General features: G+C 31.5%; 3 protein-coding genes across 3 annotated transcripts; 2 read left to right on the forward strand and 1 right to left on the reverse strand.

Annotated features, from left to right (window-relative positions):
- Positions 1–77: 77 nt before the first annotated feature.
- On the reverse strand, positions 78–1,637 carry LOC141653884 (cytochrome P450 94A2-like). The gene has a single exon (XM_074461751.1). The coding sequence runs from the start codon at positions 1,635–1,637 to the stop codon at positions 78–80; it is 1,560 nt and encodes a 519-aa protein (XP_074317852.1).
- Positions 1,638–4,333: 2,696 nt separating this feature from the next.
- Positions 4,334–5,512, forward strand: LOC141653885 (cytochrome P450 94A2-like). The gene has a single exon (XM_074461752.1). It carries the CDS (start codon positions 4,334–4,336, stop codon positions 5,510–5,512), a length of 1,179 nt encoding a protein of 392 aa, XP_074317853.1.
- A 5,009-nt stretch (positions 5,513–10,521) lies between these two features.
- On the forward strand, positions 10,522–12,102 carry LOC141653886 (cytochrome P450 94A2-like). Its single transcript, XM_074461753.1, has one exon. The coding sequence runs from the start codon at positions 10,522–10,524 to the stop codon at positions 12,100–12,102; it is 1,581 nt and encodes a 526-aa protein (XP_074317854.1).
- The last annotated feature ends 11,232 nt before the right edge of the window (positions 12,103–23,334 follow it).

Below are 23,334 nucleotides of genomic sequence, written 5' to 3' on the forward strand. Positions count from 1 at the left end.
TACACTTTTATTTTACTTATCACAATGGATGTTTGTTTAAGTAACTACTCGGTATTATTCGACTTGAACCGCTTGTATTATTCGACTTGAATCCGTTCTTCAAATCTAACCGGAAACCCGCCGTGCATCTTGGCGATGGTTTCAGGGACGTAAACTGGGTGGAACCCGTCGCCTGTGGCGGGAACCACCTTAAACCTACCCAAAATAGCAGAAACAATACTCTTCATTTGCAAGTAAGCCATGTCCTTGCCTAAACAAATCCGGGGCCCAGCAAGAAACACTGGGTACGTGTACATATCCCGAGGAACGAAGCTCAGCTTCGTTTCCCCTGTTGCGTTGTCCGTATCTTCCCTTAACCATCGCTCTGGCCGAAACTCGGCCCAATCTTTACCCCATATCTTCTCTGACCGGCCCATCGCTTGGGCGAAACATCCAACCAACATACCCTTTTTCACCTTTGTCCCGTCAGGTAAAACGTCGTCGGTTGCCGCTTGTTTTGTGTGGACTGGCACCGGTGGGTACAGTCTCATCGACTCAGTAAGCGCCGCGTGAGTATACGTCATTCCCTTTAATTCCTCGACAACATTTTTTTTTATTATTTTCTTGTTGTTATTAATCTCCTTAACAATTTCTTGTTCGACGTGTTTGTTTTTATGTAGGAGCCAAAAAAACCATGTTAATGCTGACGACGTCGTATCTTGTCCACCAAGGATGAACGTAATACACACGTCGATGGTCAACTTCTCATCAAATCGATACTCGTAAATAATTTTTGATAATAAATTCATCTTCTCCTGATTTACTATTTCCGGATTTTCTTTCATCGATTTTATCATGGTTTTGATGTATTCCCGGAGCGTTTGAATTGATTTTTTAAGCTTTTTCTCCGAACCAATGTTAAGAAATCTACAAACTTTCCATATGATTGGGAAAACCGCGTAAAACCTCTCGTGGGAAAGAATCATCGACTCATCCAAAGCTTTTATAAGTTTAGCATCGGGCAAAGAGGGTGACACGTAACCCGGATTATACCCCAATGTTATGGTGGAAACATTGTCGTATCCGAATCTCTTAAGCAAGTCTTGAAGATCAATGACTTTGTTCTCCTTAGCAGCATCTGAGAGAAACGGAATTAATCTCTCTGAAATCTCGGGATTAACGACATTTTCAACGAAATTTTGTAACGATGTGTGGGTGAATTCCAAGCCAGCAAGTTGTCTTTGAGTCTTCCAAACGTCTCCGTCTTGGGTGAACAAGCTATCTCCGAACAGGTCTCCAAAGACGGTTTTGTAATGAGCACCCTTTTCGTATTTGAGAAATTGAGTCTTAAAAAAGTGTTCGGATGAGGCAGGATCACCAAAGTAGACACTAGGTGTTCCAAAGGGAGGATGGACGACAATAGTCGAGGTTGGACCGGTGGATATAATTTTTGAAAGCCAGTCGAAAATTTCCTGTTGCGTTAACCCAACGAAGGCTAACGAATGACCAATTATCGGGTATGGTTTAGGCAACTTATTAAGATTAGTAATCTTCGACTTGGTCGTTGTTGGTTTCGAGATCTTGACGACCAAAATTATAAGAGATGTAACAAAAATTAGAAACAATGAAATTAGCAACATGTTGCTTAGCTCAAACATTGCTTCTTGCTAATCTCTAATTAGGAATTTATTAGTATTGTTTTTGCTAATAATTGTTAGCAATACCATATGAATATATATACTAATATGTACAATGGAACATACATTTATTAAGGTGGAAACATTAATTGACTACTATAACACAAAGTGATTAAGTATAAGCTTAATTCTTAACCATTAAAAAGGTTCATTAAAGTGATTAAAAATTTATACATTGTAAAAACTCCAAAAAATGCTATAATTTCAGACATGTATCGTCAACAAATTAACAGTAGTAGGTCTCATGAGAGACCGTCTCCCACTAATTTAGTGGGAGACATAATAAGGAAAAAAAAGAAATTCAATAGGTCTCCCACCCCATCATGTGAGAGGTCTCTCAATAACAATATTGAGAGACCGTCTCTGTGAAGTTTTTGTGATTAACAAATTTACATATGCGAAGATGACTTAGCCTAATGGTTAAGACATAGGTATTGTGGACAATAGATCCCAGATTCGAATCCTCCCTCACCTCTATTGTAGTGCGACTAAATTAGGACCTATTGAATTTCTTTTTTTCTCTATTATGTATCCCACTAAATTAGGCTGGTTTGGCCTCGGAATTAAATTGGAATTTTATTCCTCTTGAATGTTTAATGGCTTCGCAAATAGTCAAATAGTGTTTGGTCCTGTATTTTCGGGCTAAATGAAGCAGAACAGAATTGAAGATAGTTAAACTAAACTGAAGTGGGCTGAAATGAGCTGAATGAAGTTGAACTAAGGAATTGAAGTTAAATGAGATAAATATAGCTGAAATAAGACGAGTTGAACTAAATTGAACCGTTAATAAGCCGAAAAGAACAAAGCTTTACTTTCCACCAAAATTAATGTATAACTAGTTTAGATCCCGCGCAATGAATGCGCGGTATTTATAGACATTTTATTTTTGTATTACTTAATCATGCAAAACTAACCGTTCATTAATTTTTCATATTTCACGTTATTATATATTGAGGAAAAAATTGAACTTTAAAATTATTCAAGAAAACTAAGTAAAATTGAACTATAAAATAATAGTGGTATCTCATTAATTGTTTATTTTTCTCGTTATATATTTTGTTTCGAGCAAAAAATAAATTAAAACTGAAAATTATTAATCCAAGAGAATTGAGTAATGTGCTGAAATACATTTTTTTTAAATTATTTTTTATACCACAACGCTAATGATTCCAATTTATAAATTCTCTCAACTTTTTTTTTGTTATGAAAGTAATCAAAACCAGTTATAGTTTTATTTATACATAGTATGAATAGTATGAGTCAAGTAATTATCAAATAATAATATCAATAAAAAATTTAATAGTTTATAGTCTTATATTATTTATACTTTAATTAAAATATAATAGTTTAGTGTTTAGTGAAAATTATATAATTTGATGAAAATATTAATTTTTATGAAAAGAATTATATAATGAAATACATTATTATTATTATTATTAATTTTCTTATTTAGTGAATACAATTAAATTATCAATAGTTTCCTTATTTAAAAAGATGGTTTTTGGAGGGAAAATTTGTGAATTCACCTATTCATTTAGTAAATTGGGGATATGTTGTCGTAGACAAGTATTTGTGATATATTAATGTGAAATCTAGTTTTATGTCCTGTGGATTTACGGGACTATTTTATAGTGGTTTTTAAAGACCATTATCACTAATATATTAATGATTGATTAAAACGGAGTAAAGTATGAGTACTCAGTAAAATATTATCACCTAAGGTATTATTAAGTTCAGCTCAATTCAGTTCAATTTGGCTTTATTTAGCTCAGCTCAAAACAACATAGCCTTATTAGTTGAGATTATATTGGAGTGATGTAATTAATTCTTTTAAAGCTCTAAGTCTCTAACCACAATATCACGCATACAATTATTACCATAATTTTATTTCTGTAGAATTTATGACAATTTAGTATGTGTGTATTTATCGACTGACGATACGTCTGAAATTGTTGAATTAAAATGGTCACTTTAATAAACCTATTTTAGGGTTAAGAAAAGTCAATAAAAACTTACCACATAAAGAAATTTATGTTCCATGGGACGAGTTCGATCTATTTATTCATGCCGTAAGGCGAACAATTAAGTACGACACCCTAATACGCGATTTGCAATAAACAATGTTTGAGCTAAGCAACATATTGTTAATTCCATTGTTGATTATTTTTCTTACATCTCTTTTATTATTGTTCGTCACCAAGAACTCGAAACCAATAACCAAGTCGAAGATTACTAAACTTAAGATATTATTAAGTTCAGCTCAATTCAATTCAATTCGGCTTTATTCAGCTCGGCTCAAAACAACATAGCCTTATTAGTTGAGATTATATTGGAGGGATGTAATTAATTCTTTTAAAGCTCTAACCACAATATCACGCATACAATTATTACCATAATTTTATTTCTGTAGAATTTATGACAATTTAGTATGTGTGTATTTATGGACTGATGATACGTCTGAAATTTTCGAATTACATTGTAATTTTCAAGGTGTATATTCTTTGTCACTTTAATAAACCTATTTTAGGGTTAAGAAAAGTCAAAAAAAAGTTTCCACATAAAGAAATTTATGTTCCATGGGACGAGTTCGATCTATTTATTCATGTCGTAAGGCGAACAATTAGTACGACGCCCTACTACGTGATTTGCAATAAACGATGTTTGAGCTAAGCAGCATATTGTTAATTCCATTATTAATTATTTTTCTTACATCTCTTTTATTATTGTTAGTCACCAAGAACTCGAAACCAATAACCAAATCGAAGATTACTAAACTTAATAAATTGCCTAAACCATACCCGATTATCGGTCATTTGTTAGCCTTCTCCGGGTTAACGCAAGAGGAAATCTTCGAATGGCTTTCGAAGATTATATCAACTTGTCCAACCTCGACGGTTGTCGTGCATCCACCCTTTGGAACACCTAGTGTTTACACCGGTGATCCGGTCTCAGTGGAGCACATTTTTAAGACTAACTTTCTCAAATACGAGAAGGGTCCTCATCACAAAGCCGTATTTCGAGACCTCTTTGGAGATAGCCTCTTCACTGAAAATGGAGACGTTTGGAAGATCCAAAGACAAACTGCTAGCTTAGAATTCACCCACAAAGCGGTGCAAAAATTCGTTGAAAATGTCGTTGATTCCGAGATTTCAAAGAGGTTGATTCCATTTCTATCGTATGCCGCCAAGGAGAACAAAGTCATTGATCTTCAAGACTTACTTAAGAGATTCACATTCGACACGATTTGCGAAGTCTCATTTGGGTATAACCCGGGATACGTGTCATCCGCTTTACCGGATGCTAAATTTATGACGGTTTTTGGTGAGTCGATACTTCTATCCTATTCGAGGTTTCATGCGATTTTCCCAATCGTATGGAAAGCATGTAGATTTTTCAACGTTGGTTCGGAGAAGAGGCTAAAAGATTCGATTCAGATTCTACACGAGTTCGCCAAAGACAAGATTAAATCGATCAAACAAAACTCGAAAACAGAAATCGAGGAGAATAGTACCATGTCGAGACTTATCAAAAATGGTCGATATGACGAGAAATTGGGCATCGACATGTTAATTTCATTCGTTCTCGCTGGCCAAGATACGTCATCGTCAGCATTAACATGGTTCTTTTGGCTCGTCCGTCGCAACAATCAAGTCGAACAAGAAATCTTAAAGGAGATTAACAACAAGAAAATAAAAAAACAATGTGTCGTAGACGAATTGAAGGGAATGACGTACACGCACGCTGCGCTTAGCGAGACGATGAGACTGTACCCACCGGTGGCAGTCGACCTTAAACAAGCGCAACCAACGACGTTTTACCTGATGGGACCAAGGTAAAAAAGGGTATGATCGTTGGTTGTTTCACCCATGCTATGGGCCGGTCGAAGAAGATATGGGGTAAAGATTGGGCCGAGTTTAAGCCAGAGCGATGGTTAAGGGAAGAGAAGGACAACACGAGCGGGGAAACTAAACGAAGCTTCGTTGCTCGGGATTCAAGCGCGTATTCCGTGTTCCTCAATGGGCCCCGAATGTGTTTAAGGTGGTCCCTACCGCAGGGGATGGGTTCGATCCAGTTTACGTTGCCGAAACAACAGCAAAAATGCAAGGCGGGTTTCCGGTTAGGATTGAAGAACGGGTTCGGGTAGAACCAAGTGAAGTGAATTGAATTTATCATAGTCACTTGCTCACTTTGGAGCGCTTCTATCCATGCTAATATTATGATTGTGAGTATGTAATAATACGAGCTGTATAATTTGTGCTCCAAACAATTACTCGTAGTTGAAAAAAGCTTGAAAGTTTATAATTTTCCAAGCTAAATAATTAAAATGGTTAATTAAGCATGCATTTAATTGAATAATTTTTGTGAATCGCACCTCGTTGATAGAAAAGAGATTGTAAATCGTCTTAGGAGAGACTTATGGAGTGACCGCTAAACTACTCTATCTCGTTATGTTGTTTAATGACAAATGGGTCATTCAATTCGGTTCAGTTTCGGATCAGGTTAAATCGTTTCAATTTTAGTCACGTTTACCTTATCTTTGGATACAGGTCGATTTTTATCGGGTTCATTTTGGTTAGCCACTTTTATCGGTTTGTGCTATTACGAGTCGGTAACTCGGTATGGTTCGGGTCGTGTCAAGAGCAATTAATTCAGTTTAGTTTCGGGTCATAATTTTTAATATTGGTTTAATGTTTCTTCTATTTTTCAGTTTGAAGTAGAGCTGGCCATCAGCACGGGCTGACCCGGCCCGGCCCGGGCCCAACCCGTCTTGACCCGTTATTTTATGCAACCTGGTCTGACCCGGTCCGGCCCGACCTTAGCCCGCATTGGCTCTGGCCTAGCCCAGGTCCTAAAATTCCAGCCCGGCCCACCTTTGGCCCGCCATTTTAGCAAAAATAATATTAAAAATAAATAAATTTGTAAGGCCCGCCCTTGGCCCGGGTCAAGCATATCTCAGCCCGACCCTCCCCCTGGCCTGGCCCGGGTTTGAAGGTAATAATTTAAAAACGTGTTATAAATAGAATCAACGAAAGAACACCTAAAATTGGAGTGTGTAAAAACACTGGTAAATCAGATCAATCAGTTCAGTTATTATCGGTTCAAATATATTCAGGATTGGGTATCATTCGTCGGTTATAATGAACTTGGTTCAATTTCGGTTTGATTCGGATTGAGTCGAATTTCGGATCCTATTCAGGTTTTTCATATCAGGTATTCAATCGGTTATCAATTCAAATATTCTCGATCGGAACATTGTTTTGGGTTTAATTCAAGTTTATATGAATTGAAACCTAGATTATCGGCAATGATTTCAAGACCGTTTGGGATCAAAGATAGAGTTCTGAGTCACAATTGGATTTGGAGGTGTCCGAGTTAGAGCTACAGTGGTTCGAGATTGCAAGGTTAGTTTTGCAAGCCGAAAAGTTCTAGCTAGTTGTGTTTACATGTAGAAAAGCCTCCTAAATTAAGCAAGGCTTAGCTCTGGATACAAAACTAGGTGTTCACAAAATAAAACCAACTAGTGAGAGACTGTCTCTCATAACTCATAAGTGTTCGTGAAAATTAATCACGTTAAAGTCCTTTGAGAAAGCTTTTGTCAAGAAGCACCCCCTATATACTAAAAGAATAAGTGATCTCAACATTTTTTCCTTCAAAATAAGAAAACTAATGTCAATTAGTCAATTAAGTGCATTCACTAAATGAGAAAGCCAATAATTACAATTTACTTCATTAAATTTTCTTTTCATAAAAATATATTATTTTCACTAAATTTTAAACTATAATATTTTAATTAAAATAAAATAAAATTGATATAAAAGTATAAATTGTTAAGTTTTTATTGATACTATTTAGACCTGTCAAAACTCGACCCGATCCGAAAACCCGACCCGTCCGACCCGTTTTTAGAGTTACAGACCCAATTTTTTCGACCCGCGACCCGTTTAACCCGAACCCGAAATGACCCGTTATTTTAGGGTCGAGACCCGACCCGAACGGGTAGACCCGTTGGGTCAAAGGTAAATCAAGAATTTTATTAAAATATTAATATTTATATATTATATTTGAAAAAATAGTTAGAAAAATATTTTTTTTATTACTTAAAATTACAAAAACAACTAAAAAATTAATTTTATAAAACTTTTATAATATTTAATAATAAAATAGTTATTAAAGAAACTTTATTTTAATAATTATGTCAATATAATTAATGTAAACGTTGAATATGATTAAAATATTAATTTTAAATATGATTTACATTTTTAAAAAATATTTTTTTAATTAAAAAAATCGTAAAAAAGACGTTATAAATTATTTCTTGACCCGTATTCTGACCCTAACCCGGCCCGTATTCGACCTGACCCATATGACCCGACCCGGGACCCGACCCGCCCGACCCGTTTGACAGGTCTAATACTATTATTAGATAATGACTTGACTCGTACTCAGTATAAAAATAAAATTGTAAATCGATGTTATTAATTTAAATACACACCAAAGAAATGGCAACAAATCTCTTCTAAGGCCCTGTTCTTTTGGACTGAAATTGTTTGAATCGAATCGAATCGAATCGAATCGAATGGAGCCGAATCGAATCGAATCAACTTAATGGAGCCGAGCCGAATCGAATCGAATCGAATCGAATCGAATCAATCAATCGAACTAAATCAATCGAACTAATAATAAAAAGATTATATTATTATTATTGTTAATAATAATAATAATAATAATAATAATAAATATTATAATAAAAATAATACCAATAATAATAATAATAAATATTATTATAATATTATTCATTAATAATAATAATAATATATTAATATAATCTAATAATAATAATCTAATAAGATATATAAAAAATAAAATATTAATATAATAATAAATATAGTAATAATAATAATAATAATAATAATAATAATATATTAGTAATATAAATGATAACATTATTAATAATAATATAATATATTAATAATAATAACTAAAAAAATAAATAATAATATAATAATAATCATAGGTCTAATATAATAACTTATTAACATAATAATATTAAATATAATAATAATAATAATAATAATAAATATGTGATTAATAATATTAATAATAATGAGTATATTAATAACATAATAAATATTAAATAATAACTTATTAATATAATAGTATTAAATATAATAATAATAAATATATTAATAAAATAACGTAGTTGCTCATTCATGTACGCATTTTACTTATTCACGGACTTTTTGCCATTTGTTTTCCATACCTTACCCTTTTCCCAAAAAACAAAAAAAAACAAACACTCTCTAATTGCCTTTTGCACAAAATTAATCAAATCCGTAGATTAATCAACTATGCTAGTTCTCATGTTGATCAAGTAATAATCTCTTTTTTATTTACTTCATAACGATGTTATAGGTAGATTAATTAGACTAATGAAATTAGGGTTTGTAAAAATTATCAATTGCTTGACAATAGTTCTACAGTGGTCTACGACTCTACATGAATGGGAAATTGGGAATGTTGCAGTTCAATTAGTTCAATTTGCTACTGCATCTTTTCAATTGCTTGTTTTCAATTGCTTCCTTTTCAATTTGCTACTACGTGAATGGTGTTGTTAACTGCTTGTTTTCAATTTACTACTGCTTTCTTTCTCCATTTCTTCAAGCTCTTTTATACCAGTTTCATGAATTAAGGCTGCAATAAGTTGACATATCCATTTCTATAAATTATTTTTTCTTTCTCTTTTGTTTTGATGAAGCAAAGAGAGAAAAGGGCAAAAAGTGACGAGAAATCGACTTGATTAAGATAATCATTGGGAGGCGGATCTGTGAGATTATCTGATGGCCGGTCTGAGGAGGTCGTCAAGACCGGCCGGTGGCGCAAGGAAGACGACGGTGAGGGTGGCTGCCGGGTAGTGGTTAATGGTTTGTAGTTAGAGAGAGTAAAAAGTAAATGAAGAAGAGAGAGACGAAAAAGGGTATTAAAATAAAATCATTAAAATAAAAGGGGTATTATTGGCATTTACGTCCATGAATGAGTAAAACTCGTCAATGAATGAGCACCACCCTAAAATAATAAATATAATATAATAATAATAATAATAATAATAATAATAATAATAATAATAATAATAATAATAATAATAATAATAATAATAATAATAATAATAAATGTATTAAATATAAATATAATAATATAAACAATACGAATTAATTACTAATAAATATAATAGTAATATAATAAATATAAAAATAATAATATAATAATAATAATAATAATAACAATAGTAAATACATTAATATAAAAATAATAATAATAATAATGATATCAATAAGAATAATAATAGTAATGTTGAAATAAATCAATCGAATCGAATCGAATTGAGTGAATCGAATCGAATCGAATCGAATGGAGCGAATCGAATCGAATCGAATCGAATCGAATGGAGTCGAATCAATCGAATCGAATCGAACTTATTAGAACTGAAATTAAGTCCAAAAGAACAGGGCCTAAGTAATATATGTGTGTATTTTTTTTTTTTTTTTTTTTTTTTTTGAGGGAAGTGTGTATTTATTAATTGATGATACATGTATGAAATTATAGAATTTTTTTGGAGTTTTTATGTTGTAAATTCTTAATCACTTTAATGAACCTTTTTAATGGTTAAGAATTAAGCATATACACTTAATCACTGTGTAATAGTCAATTAATGTTTCCACCTTAATAAATGTATGTTCGGATGTTCCACCGTACATATTACTGTAGTATATATTCATAATGGTATTGCTAAGATTTAGTAACAAAAAAAGTACTTCTAAATTCCTTAAGTTGTGATTAGCAAGAAGCAATGTTTGAGGTAAGCAGTAAGCACATGTTGCTAATTTCATTGTTGTTAATTTTTCTTACATCTCTTATAATTTTCGTCGCCAAGATCTCGAAACCAACAACCAAATTGAAGATTACTAATCTTAATAAGTTGCCTAAACCATACCCGATAATTGGTCATTTGTCAGCCTTCGCTAGGTTAACGCAAGAGGAAATCTTCGAATGGCTTTCGAAGATTATATCAACTTCACCAACCTCGACTATTGTCGTGCACCCACCCTTTGGAATGCCTAGTGTTTACACCGGTGATCCGGCCACGGTAGAACATGTTTTTAAGACTCAATTTCTCAAATACGAGAAGGGTGCTTATTACAAAACCGTCTTTGGAGACCTCTTCGGAGATAGCATGTTCACCGGAGATGGAGACGTTTGGAAGACTCAAAGACAAATTGCTGGCTTGGAATTCACCCACAAAGCGTTACAAAATTACGTTGAAAAAGTCGTTAATACCGAGATTTCAGAGAGATTGATTCCATTTCTATCGGATGCTGCCAAGGAGAACAAAGTCATTGATCTTCAAGACTTACTTAGGAGATATGCATTCGACAACGTTTCCACCGTAGCATTTGGGTATAACCCGGGATACGTGACACCCTCTTTGCCGGATGCTAAACTTGTGACGGCTTTTGCTGACTCGCTAATGCTATCCCACGAGAGGTTTCACGCGATTTTCCCAATCATATGGAAAGTTTGTAGATTCCTTAACATTGGTTCCGAGAAAAAGCTTAAAGAATCAATTCGAATACTTCGGGAATTCATCAAAACCATGATAAAATCGATGAAAGAAAATCCGGAAACAGATAATCAGGAGAAGATGAATTTTTTATCAAGAGTTGTCAATGATGATCGATTTGATGAGAAGTTGACCATCGACATGTGTATCGCGTTCATCCTCGGTGGCATGGATACATCATCGGCTGCTTTAACATGGTTCTTTTGGCTCGTCCATCGCAACAAACATGTCGATGAAGAAATCGTAAAGGAGATTAAGAAAGTAAAAAAACACGGGACTAATAACTCGACCAATTATTCTTCTGTTGTCGAGGAATTAAAGGGAATGACGTACACTCACGCTGCGCTTTGTGAGGCGATGAGATTGTACCCACCAGGGGCAGTCGACATAAAACTAGCGGCAACAGACGACGTTTTACCTGACGGAACGAAAGTGAAGAAAGGTATGTTCGTTGGATGTTTTATCCACGCTATGGGCCGGTCCGAGAAGATATGGGGCAAAGATTGGCCCGAGTTTAAGCCAGAGCGATGGTTGAGGGAAGAGAAGGATACCACGACCGGGGAAAAGAAACGAAGCTTCGTTGCTCGAGATGCGTGCACGTACCCGGTTTTTCTTGCCGGGCCCCGGATTTGTTTAGGCAAGGAAATGGGTTTCTTGCAAATGAAGAGTGTTGTTTCTGCTGTTTTAAGCAGGTTTAGGGTGGTCCCCGTTATAGGAGACGGGGTCGACCCAGTTTACGTCCCTGAAACCATCGCGAAGATGCATGGCGGGTTTCCGGTTAGATTTGAAGAACGGGTTCAAGTCGAATAATACGAGCGGTATAATTAATCTGTGTTGAATAAATCTTGGAAGTTTATAATTTTCCAAGCTAAATAATCTCCGTACCGAGCAGTAGCAGTAATTGGATTATATATCTGATGTAGTACATCAGATGGTATAGTCTATATCTATCTATCTATCTATATTAATAAAGGAAGCTTTTTTCGAGCGATTACAGAAAGTCCAATACTTACAAACCACTTTAATTGTTAAATAAGTAATAGATAAATAATTGAAATAAGAGATAATGTTTTCGTTTTGGGGTATAACTCTAAGCAAACTACAGTACAACATTGGATATGTAAAACTCTACCTAAAAGAAACCACTACATCATACAATCCTATGTACATAGGACAACTATTTGTGTGTATATAAATGCTCCTTCCTAAACACAATTATGGTACGTTTTTTCTATTATTTTCTTTCGTATTTCAATTCCTTTATTAGCGAGATATTTTCGTTATTATACTGTATTATTTTCTCCCTGTTATTCTTGATCGTACATTATTGTTGTGCAATTTCTGTTATTTGAATGCATTTCTTTATTATGTATACTTTTATTTTATTTTTCAGGAATTAGAATTTGTCACAAGATTATTATACACTCATGGCGGTCGATCCCAACTTAATTTACTAAACTTAAGGTTAGCTAATTTTGAATATGGCTCCGTTAAAAATTATTGCATGATCTTAATAAAGCTTTCTGGAGGTGGGAGCCATCTTTCACTATGATTATGACGCACCTGATAACTATTAGCGCAAACCGATGCCGCATAGATACGATAGTCTTGCAGTAACCTGATGAAACCATGGATAATCTGTGAAGGGGGAGAAGATTAACATCTGAGAAGTCTGAGTCATGATTGGAATATATATCGATGTCAAGAGAGCCGTTAGAAGATGGAGATATATTAGTAGGGAAAATATGTAACTAATCATGGTGTGCTAATCAGTTATTTATTTTCTCCTTAAGCTATATTTCGATAAAAGTTTATAACTTCTATTAAGATTGATTTTCAACAATACATAAGTTTTATCGTATTTTGCTATTATTCCTTTTTTATTGTAGTACATCATGCAAACATGCATATTCCAATAATCCCCGTAAGAGTAAGTACACATGCTCTAAACATTGTTTTCTACGATATAACACAAGGTGACGATGACACATATCTAAGGAATAATACGATCGACATCGAAAAACGAAAATATTAGACTAATTTTCAAGTCATATATATATATAGAGAGAGAGAGTTCGACAATAGAGAATATTCCCTCTATTTTTTATATATGTACTTTTCAAGACATTTCCTTCTCTCTTCAATATCAAACGACATGAAGAGTAATAAATATCTAAACATAAAATAATTATGTTCTAACACAACATTATCATACGATAATTATAATTAACAATAAAAATAACATGGTGGTGTTAACTATAGTTAATAAGATGAAGTTTTGAGACAATTATAAAATAGTAGAATATACAACTTAGTGCTTTATTAGAGATTTGTCACATATTTTAGACTAAATCTAATCTAACTAAACTAGGGGACTATTTCGGCGCAACGAGTTGAAGTTTTGGCCAGCAGAAGAATTGTAAAATACAACTTAGGGCTCTATTAGAGTTCTCATGAAGCACATCACCACCAGATTTTGTCGCATGAAAATGATTGAAGGCACACTAATATTAACACTGAAGGAAAATAATGGATAAAAAAGAAGATACGGGTCAAGTTTAATGAAGGGCACATTAGTTCTTTTAAAGATAAAACTTAATATTAGGTTGATGCACGTAATTTGACTGGGTTTTATGTTTTTGATCAAAATGCTCGAACGTTTTAAGATATATGAGGATTGAGTAAGAGAGGCGAGCTGAGTATAACTACGATCAGTAGCGAAGTTAGATTTGAGAACAAGAGAGGTCACAATTATGAAAATAAATGTAAAAAAGTCTCCATATATGCCTAAACATGACTATTTAAGAAAAACTACCAGCATACAAATCAAAATCTGAGGATAGGATCCGGCTCAACCATAAACATTAATTCTTTTAGATTAAATCATGATTCTAATAAAAAAAAATTGTAAAATAATCATCTTGAATTTTTTTTTCTCACGATATAATTTATTGTCAACGTTAAATAAAGCTTAAATAAGACGATATTAAATCTAGGCCCGTGCATCGCACGGGCATTAAATCTAGTCTATATCTATCTATATTAATAAAGGAAGCTTTTTCCGAGCGATTACAGAGTCTCCAACTTTTACGAAATACTAAAGCTATTTATTATAGTAATAAACATATATTAATTTAGATAAAGATCTATCTTTTCTGCCCAATTAGATAGAGTATTTGACTAGCAATCAGATAGAGTATTTGATTTGAGAGACAAACATAATAATAATATATTTGTTAGCCTATATATACAACGGGAGTTCAATTAATTTACTCAAAACTTAAGATTACTTTTTTTAGCCTTTCTTATATTGTTCCCGTCCCAAATTCCGCATGCATATAGTCATTATTATTATTGTTGTTTTTTTTTCTTTGTTATTGTTATCATTATTATTATTACATTTGTTGTTTTTATAGCATTCGATATTCATGAGCATGATTCCTAACATGATCCTTGCTAATCATCTTTCCATTGTTTTTATAGGAAGCCACTAATGACAATGCATGGAAATCGTATGCTTGATGGAGGATTATATGTAAAGAAGATAAATAAACATGCACCAAATATCAAACCAAATTAAAGGTTTGTTCAGTCTCTTTTAGTGCGCGAAGATAATTCATTGAGAAGGACTGGATGGCCTTTCTTAAAAAAGGAGAAATTTGTAAATGATAAGTGATTAACGTGTTTGATTTGTATAGACGTGCATAAGTATTGGGTTTATAGTATGATTTTTTTTATGAGTTTGATCCTTTGACCCAATTATTTGTTTCAATGTGATGTAAATCTTATTATCATTAACTCTATGTATAATCTATAATTTTGTTCGATTATATGACTTCCGCATCAAGGGTGGATCTACAATGTATGTAGAGTAAGCACTCTACTTGCCTCTCGGCGGTAGTCTCATCAAGTGCATTTATCAAAAAAAAAATTTATGAAAAACTCTCATATTAGAAAGTCCATTCTATGAAAAACTTTCGAGCTAAATTAAAGAGTCCATCTTTGAAGTATTGTTATGCACTCTATAATTCATTAATAATATTCCGTATTTTTTTTTTACTTTAATATTAGTATAAATCCAAATCTTTTTTTAGGGACATAAATCCAAGATGTTATATTCCTTTTTTTTTTTTTGCAAAAAAATGTTATATTCCTTGATATATCTCTGAATATCGGTTAAAACCACATAAACCCTATTAGCAACAAGCTATATATAAAACTGTATAGCACTCTGCTACATATACATTGATTGATACCATGCATATATGGAGTAATTGTTATCTCCTAGCTCTCTCATTCATCGTCCTGTCTCTATCTCTGGGTTGCGGTAGACGTATTATTGCTGGTCATTCCTTTACGTTTGATCACTTTCGCTCCATATTCTCGCCTCTACACGAAAGTAATAGAAATTGAAACTTTTGATTGATTAGGTACAGTAATGATTAATCTGAATGTGTTTAGGTATGGGAGCGGCGTACGGGACAACGAAGAGTGGAGTAGGGGTGGCGTCAATGGGAGTGATAAGGCCGAAGCTGATGATGAAGTCGATTGTACCCGTTGTTATGGCGGGAGTGTTCACAGTGTTGGGTATTTACGGTTTGATCATTGTTGTTATTATTTGTACCGGAATTAACCCTAAGGCTAAGTCTTACTATCTCTTTAATGGTTATGCTGGATACTACTTAGAGTTGTACTTCGTATTAAAGCTCTTCCACTACTAGGTGTATATATACACAGTTCTTCTACGAGACCGTCTTTCAGTAGATTAATGAGAGACAACCAATAAATAAACTAAAAAATAATAGATTATGTTTTTGTCTCCACCAAATTATTATAATTAATATGAATATGAATTATAAGGGCATGCTACCAGCCTACCACGAGAGTCTACTCGAAGCTCAATACTATACATCGATAAATGATAAATTATGTGAGATTGTGTTATGATCCAGGTTAGTTAAGGTTAGTTACATGCGTATATATAGCTCAAAGTCGCATGTATTGGTTATTACCAAAAGTTTTGTTGACAAAACAATTCTTATCATACTCATATGCTTAATCTCGATCGGAGGTAATAGACGAGTGTCGAGTGTCTTCGTAAACTGGGACAAAGGAAATATACGCGAGAGTGGAGCACTACATATAGTCAACAAGCTAACGTTAATATGATGTAAATCTCATTATCATATACTCTACCACTTGTGAGAGGTGGGGTCAAGATTAGCTAATCGCCACACCGTCTCTTATAAAGATTAGTGTTTTTAATAAGAGCCCTGTTATAATATTGTGAGACAAATTAATTAGAATGTTTAGTTTCATGTATGCGCTATTATATCATACTATGAGTACAACTTTATTATGTGAAACTGTTTCAATTGATACAAGAGAGTCATTTTTTACCGAATTACTTCAAATATTTTAAAACACAATTAAAAATACAAAATTCACCATGAAATTTATTAAATGTATTTGACAAGGATAAAAAAAAAGATATTGTATTCCTTTAAAAAAACTCATATCACACGTTATAATTGAGTTTCATACAAGTACTATTACATATGGAGTACTACATAGGGATTAGGGAGTATAATATAGAAGTTGGAATATACTCCATTCTAAAACGACAACTTAAAATCGCGTGTACATTTTCTACTTAAAAGTTATATAGGGTAACAAATACGGACTATAAAGTATATGAGATATTGCAAATGAGATGAGGGTAAATTTAAGAGTTTTTACATCAATAAAATCAAAAGACACAGTTGGCACTAAGGGTCACGTCAATTGGTACCATGTAGGAAAAACCCTAAATTTATATTGCGCAAAAACTAACCTTAATTGTTCATTTCTCTCTCGATAAAATGTATTAGGATACGTGGTTGAATTAATATGGGGTTTGAGTTTGGAATAAGTCTTTTTTAAGAAAGAGAGTTAAAATTAGTACTGGTTTTCTATAATGCAACTTTTACCTGATACATAATATTACCAATGGCTCATGCATCTGAGATATTCTTACATTATAATAAGTTTAGTTCGGTTGAGAGAAGTTAAGCTTCTATAAGTTCTGTTCAGAAAAGTTAATCTCCTACAAGTTTAGTTCAACTTCTATTAATTCAGTTAAAAAATGTTAGCTCAATTTGTATCCATTTTTCTAAAAGTTAAGCTATAAGTTCAATTCAGCCCCTGTTTGATTCAGAGAACGTAAGTTCTTATAAATTCAGGTCAGCTTCTATATGTCCGGTTTAGCAAAATTAAGTGCAAAAGAACAGAGCCTTAATTAGAGTATTATTACATCATAATCATAGGTTATTACAAGTTGGCCCGGGCATCGCCCGGGCATTAAATCTAGTATATATATAAGAGAGTTTTTTCGAGCGATTCTAGAGCGTCCACATCATCAAAAATTAAATTAGGAAAGTTTCATAAATAATATTTTCCACATAAAAAATAAAGTGAAGAATATTTTAATTATTATAATATTTATATTTCCTATTTTATATTCATGAGAAGTTTCTAATTTTTATATAAAAACTTTGACATTTGATTTTGCAAAAAAATATCGTTATAAAAATTATGAAAATAATATAATTAGATTCGCGGTAAAAAATGCTTTCATTAGAGTATAGATTTCATATGATTTGCACATATTAAAGATGATGTACTTCTTAATATGTTATATGTCCCACATTGAAAAACAATGTTACTGTGGTGTTTATAATACGTATAAATTATAGAATTGTCCCACATCGAAAGTTTAGCATAAAGTGGGTGATCATATGATTATAAATAGAAAGCATCCTTAGAACCTAAATACCAACCCAAAACTTTCTGAGTCTCTTAAGCATTGTCTTGGAGAGCTCTTAAGAGTTTATATCATTATCTCCACGGTATGATATATATATTTTTTATATTATGTCCAAGTGATATTTATAATTTTTATATAAAAACTTATACATCTCATTTAGCAAAAAAGTAACATAATTTTTTTTTTTTAAAATTATATAATTAGATTCGTGGCAAATAAATGCTAACATTAGAATATAGTATCATATTATTTGCACATATTTTAATTATGATAAGAAGTTAAAAAAAATGTACTATACGAATATTAATAAATAGTATAGTTTTGCTTATTATTATTATTAAACTGGGTTAGATGTCGAATTAGGTGCGAAAAAGATGGTGTATTTCTAAGTATATTGTTTGTCCCACATTGAAAAATAATGTAGGTGTGGTAAATATAATACATATAAATAGTTGAATTGTCCCACATTAGAAGATTATCATGAGGTGAGGTATCACATGATTATAAATAAGAGTCATATTTGAAACTTAGGGTTATCAACCCAAAATCTTTTGAATCGCTTAAATATTATCTTAGAAAGTTCTTATAAGAGTTTGTATTAACGGCAAACCTGAGTTACAACAATACCATACAAATATTAATCACGTAGATATTTATAAAAGCGATTATCTATCTATATATATATATATATATATATATATATATATATATATATATATATATATATATATATAAGAGTTTTTCGAAAGCGATCCGAGATTAGCGTCCACATCATCAAAAATAAATTTGGGAAAGTATAATTTTTGATGTAAAAAATAAAGTGTAAAATCTTTTAATTATTATAATATGTATATTTCCTAAATTATATTCAAGTGATATTTCCAATTTTATATCAAACTTTTACATTTCATTTGTCAAAAAAAATATCGTTAAAAAAATTATGAAAATAATATAATTAGTTTTGTGGTAAAAAATGCTATCATTAGAGTATAAATTTCATATTATTTGCACATATTAAAGACGGTGTACTTCGTAGTATGTCAAATTGTGTACTTTTTAATATGTTTTCTCCCACATTGGAAAATAAGTAGGTGTGGTGAACATACTACATATAAATAGTAGAATTGTCCCACATTGAAAGATTAGTATAAGGTGGGTGATTCTATAATTATAAATAGGAAGCATATTTGGAACTTATGCATCAACCCAAAATCTTTTGAGTCTCTTAAGTATTGTCTTGGAGAGTTCTTAAAAGTTTATATCATTATATTTTCTACCTATAGATTTTATATGTCTCACATAGAAAAATAATGTAGGCGTGGTAAATATACTACGTTTAAATGATATAATTAGAATTGTGTTAAAAAAATAATGTAGGTGTGGTAAATATACTACGTTTAAATAATATAATTAAAATTGTGTTAAAAAAAATTCTATCATTAGAGTATAGGTTCATATCATTTGCACATATTTTAATTATGATAAAAAAAACAAAAAAAACGTATGAATATTAATAGATGTATTTGCTTATTATTAAATCGGGTTGGATGTCGAATTAGGTTCAAAAAATATGGTGTATTTTTAAATATGTTATTCATCTCACATTGAAAAATATTGTAGGTGTGATAAATATATACTACCTATAAATAGTTGAATTGTCCCACACCATAAGATTATCATAGGTGGGGTGATCCCATGATTATAAATAGGATTTATCCTTGGAACTTAGAAATCATCCCAAATATATTAAATCTCTTAAAGTATACTTAGTATATAAGAGACTTTAAGCATAATCTTGAATTAAATGTTTAATTTTTAAAGTTGCAACATTTTTTTAGGTGGGAGAAAGATTGATAAAATGGTTAATATTATAGCGGAAATTTTTCATGTTACCCTCGGATTTTGTTAGATTACACATAATACCCCTAATTTTAAGTTTGTACATATAATACCCTTGTGTTTACTTTTTTTTCATAACGCCGTTACTCCTAAGAGTAACCAGATGAGTAATTGAGCATGTCATGCTATTTGTGTTTTGTTATTTAGGTATTAAATGTTAGTTTATTAAATAAAATATGGATTTAAGAATTAGATGATGAAGTGTTTGTGTAATAGACGATAACAAAAGAAAAAGACGTCAAAAGTCATCGGAGTAATGACATTATGACGGAAGTTGTCAAATGGTATTTTAGGAAAGAAAAAGGTGAACACAGAGGGTACCATTTGTAGAAACTTAAAATTAGGGGTACCATGTGTAATCTATCAAAGTTCAAGGTTACCAGAAATTTCCAATATTATAATGATATAGTTAACTAAATTTTCATTTAAAAGAGAGAGATATTCGTACCAATAAAACAACAAAGGAGGTATTATTTTTTAATTGTTATTTTATTGTCACACCATCAAACTTAACGTCCATTTAACAGCCTTTATATGGGGGTACCACGGGCAAAAAAATGGAACCTCAAGGATACTATAGGCAGATTCTTAAAAGTAGGGGTAACGTGGAAAATCTGACAAAATTTAGGGGTACCACAGGAAATTTTCGTATCTCAATTATGATAAAAAAAAATGAAGAAAAACAACGACAAATATTAATGGGGAGTACTTGATCATATTATTAAATTTAAATACAACTATTAGATATAATGAGTAACAATTAACCGTATTCGGTATTCGGGATTTGGTGAATGTCGAACTAATGCAAAGAAGATGGTGTAATTCTGAGTATGTTATTTGTCCCAAATTGAAAAACAATGCAAGTTTGATGATATACTACGTATAAATGGTAGAATTGTCCCACATCAGAAAAATAATCCAAGTTTAGTGAATATATTAGTTATAAATAGTAGAATTGTCCCACATCGAAAGATTAGTATAAGGTGGGGGTGATTATATGATTATAAATAAGAGTTAACCCACGTATATATTAATCTTTTATTTTTTTTGAAAGAAATATTTTAATAATATGTAAACAAATCATTAGACATAGAATATGGACACTCTAGAATCGCTCGAAAAAACTCTCTTTTATATATAGATATATAGATAGAGATATATAGATATAGATATAGATATTGATAGTTTTCTTAATATTTGTGCATAAATCATATATGCAAAGTGGAGTTGAATGGAGGAAGTAATGTATAAATAGCCGAATTGTCCCACATCGGAAAATTACTATAAGGTGGGGTGAACCTATGATTATAAATAAGAGTCATCTTTGTAACTTTAATACCAACCAAAATTTTTTAGCGTCTTCTAAGTATTGTCTTATTAGAGATCTCTTATTAGAGTTTCTATTCTATTATTATCTCTTTAATAGCAAAATTTATTTATTATTTATTTTTCTTGCATAATCAATAAACGATAGATGTGTATGTATTTATCAATTATTTTCTTTGAAAGAGATATTTTAATCATATGATTAGATGTAAACATTAATGTTTATAACATTTTTTTCATTATAACCAAGTTAATTAAACATTAATATTTATAACATTTTTTTTTCATTATAACCAAGTTAATTAACCCGTTGCAACGCATGGGCTTTCAACCTAGTTTTTGAGTATTAAGATAAAGTTTTTGAGTTTTAATCTAAATTTTTTGAGTTTTATTATAAAGTTTTATAAGCTCAAAAAAATTTGATTTTTGACATCATAAAACTAAAATGTAATTTTCCCACCTAAATCATATTTCCTAAAATAAAATGTATTATTTTTAGCATATATTATAGGTATGGTAGGTGATTAATGACACAATCTTTTAATAAATTTAATATTTAAAACATTCTATATTATTTCACATTATACATAAATTTATCTCCATTATTATATGATAAAAAAATGTATACTTTTTTTTAAATAATTGTACGATGTAAATTCATTTGCTTTTAATGATAAGAAGTTGCACAAAAAAATGTTAATAGTATAAATATTCTAAAAATAACATCATTAATTTTTCGGTAAAAGAAAATTTTCATTAAAATACTTATTTCATGACTTTTTACAATTTTAATTTTTTATTGCTCAAATTAAAATAAAGTGATCGACAATGATTTCAAAACCGTTAGGGTTCGAAGACGAGTGCTTAGTCACAGTTAGGTTCGGAGATGATCCAGTTTGAGATTGCGAGGTTGAGTATAGTGCTATGGATACAGAACTTGGACGATCCACAAAATAAAACCAGTTCGTGATAGACTATTGTATCTTACAAGTATATGTGATAATTAATACTCCGTATAATGGTAAAGTCATTTGAGAAATCTTTTCTTTTCATGAAGCATGAAAAATTACATTAATGCATAAATGAGACAATTAGTTAGAGAGACTTGCAGACTCGAAATTAGGGATGACAATGTATATGCCACAATCAGAATAATATCGATATTGTTATGATTACCATTATTAGGAGATACTAGGTTTGGTGTCCCGCCCCGCCCGAGCTACCTCTATTTATCGTCAAATTTTATTTTCAAGGAAATAAAACTACGTTATACTTGCTTAACTCATAGGTTTAATTACCATTTATACAGAAATGTAGAATTTATCAAAAAATTATGAGACACATCCACTACTCCCGCCATTAATATTATTACTTTCACGAAATATCATGTTAATACTATTACATTCAATACTCCTCCAGTTATTGTTGTTTCTTTGACTACTCACGCTATTTTTACGGCTATATCCGATCCCGTTAATTTTATCAAACTCATTTTTAAATAAATAAATTATTTCACATTAACTCTGCCCACTAGGCATAGGATAAGAAGCTCAAAAACGAAATAATTAAATGTATTTCATTTAAATAAAATTAAAAGTGACAGCATATTGCAATTTCCCATAAAAACATCATTCATTTATTTCCTTTTTGGGCTTCTTATCCTATGCCTGGTGGACTTCAGTTAGAAAAACCGTTAAAAACAAAACTCGAAAACTTTATTATAAAACTCATACCGTATTACTTACTGATTTTGCTATTGAACAACATAACAAGATATAGCAATTCAATTTGGCGGTCACACAATAAGTCTCTCTTAAGACGATTAAGAATCTCGATGTTTTCTATCAGCGAGGTGTTATATAAATGATTCACACCAATTACACCAATTCATGGACTATACAACCAGGTATTGTCAAGTTGCACAACTTGATGTATGTTTAATTAAACTTTTATTTTATTTATCACAATGGATGTTTAATTTGTTAAGTAAATCTAACCGGAAACCCGTCGTA

This window comes from Silene latifolia, chromosome 4 (assembly GCF_048544455.1).
Source record: "Silene latifolia isolate original U9 population chromosome 4, ASM4854445v1, whole genome shotgun sequence".
NCBI lineage: Eukaryota > Viridiplantae > Streptophyta > Magnoliopsida > Caryophyllales > Caryophyllaceae > Silene > Silene latifolia.

What these genes read in the sequence shown, in the direction of transcription:
- LOC141653884 (XM_074461751.1), bottom strand. Translation starts at nt 1,637, where the DNA reads ATGTTTGAGCTAAGCAACATGTTGCTAATTTCATTGTTTCTAATTTTT.
- LOC141653885 (XM_074461752.1), top strand. Translation starts at nt 4,334, where the DNA reads ATGTTTGAGCTAAGCAGCATATTGTTAATTCCATTATTAATTATTTTT.
- LOC141653886 (XM_074461753.1), top strand. Translation starts at nt 10,522, where the DNA reads ATGTTTGAGGTAAGCAGTAAGCACATGTTGCTAATTTCATTGTTGTTA.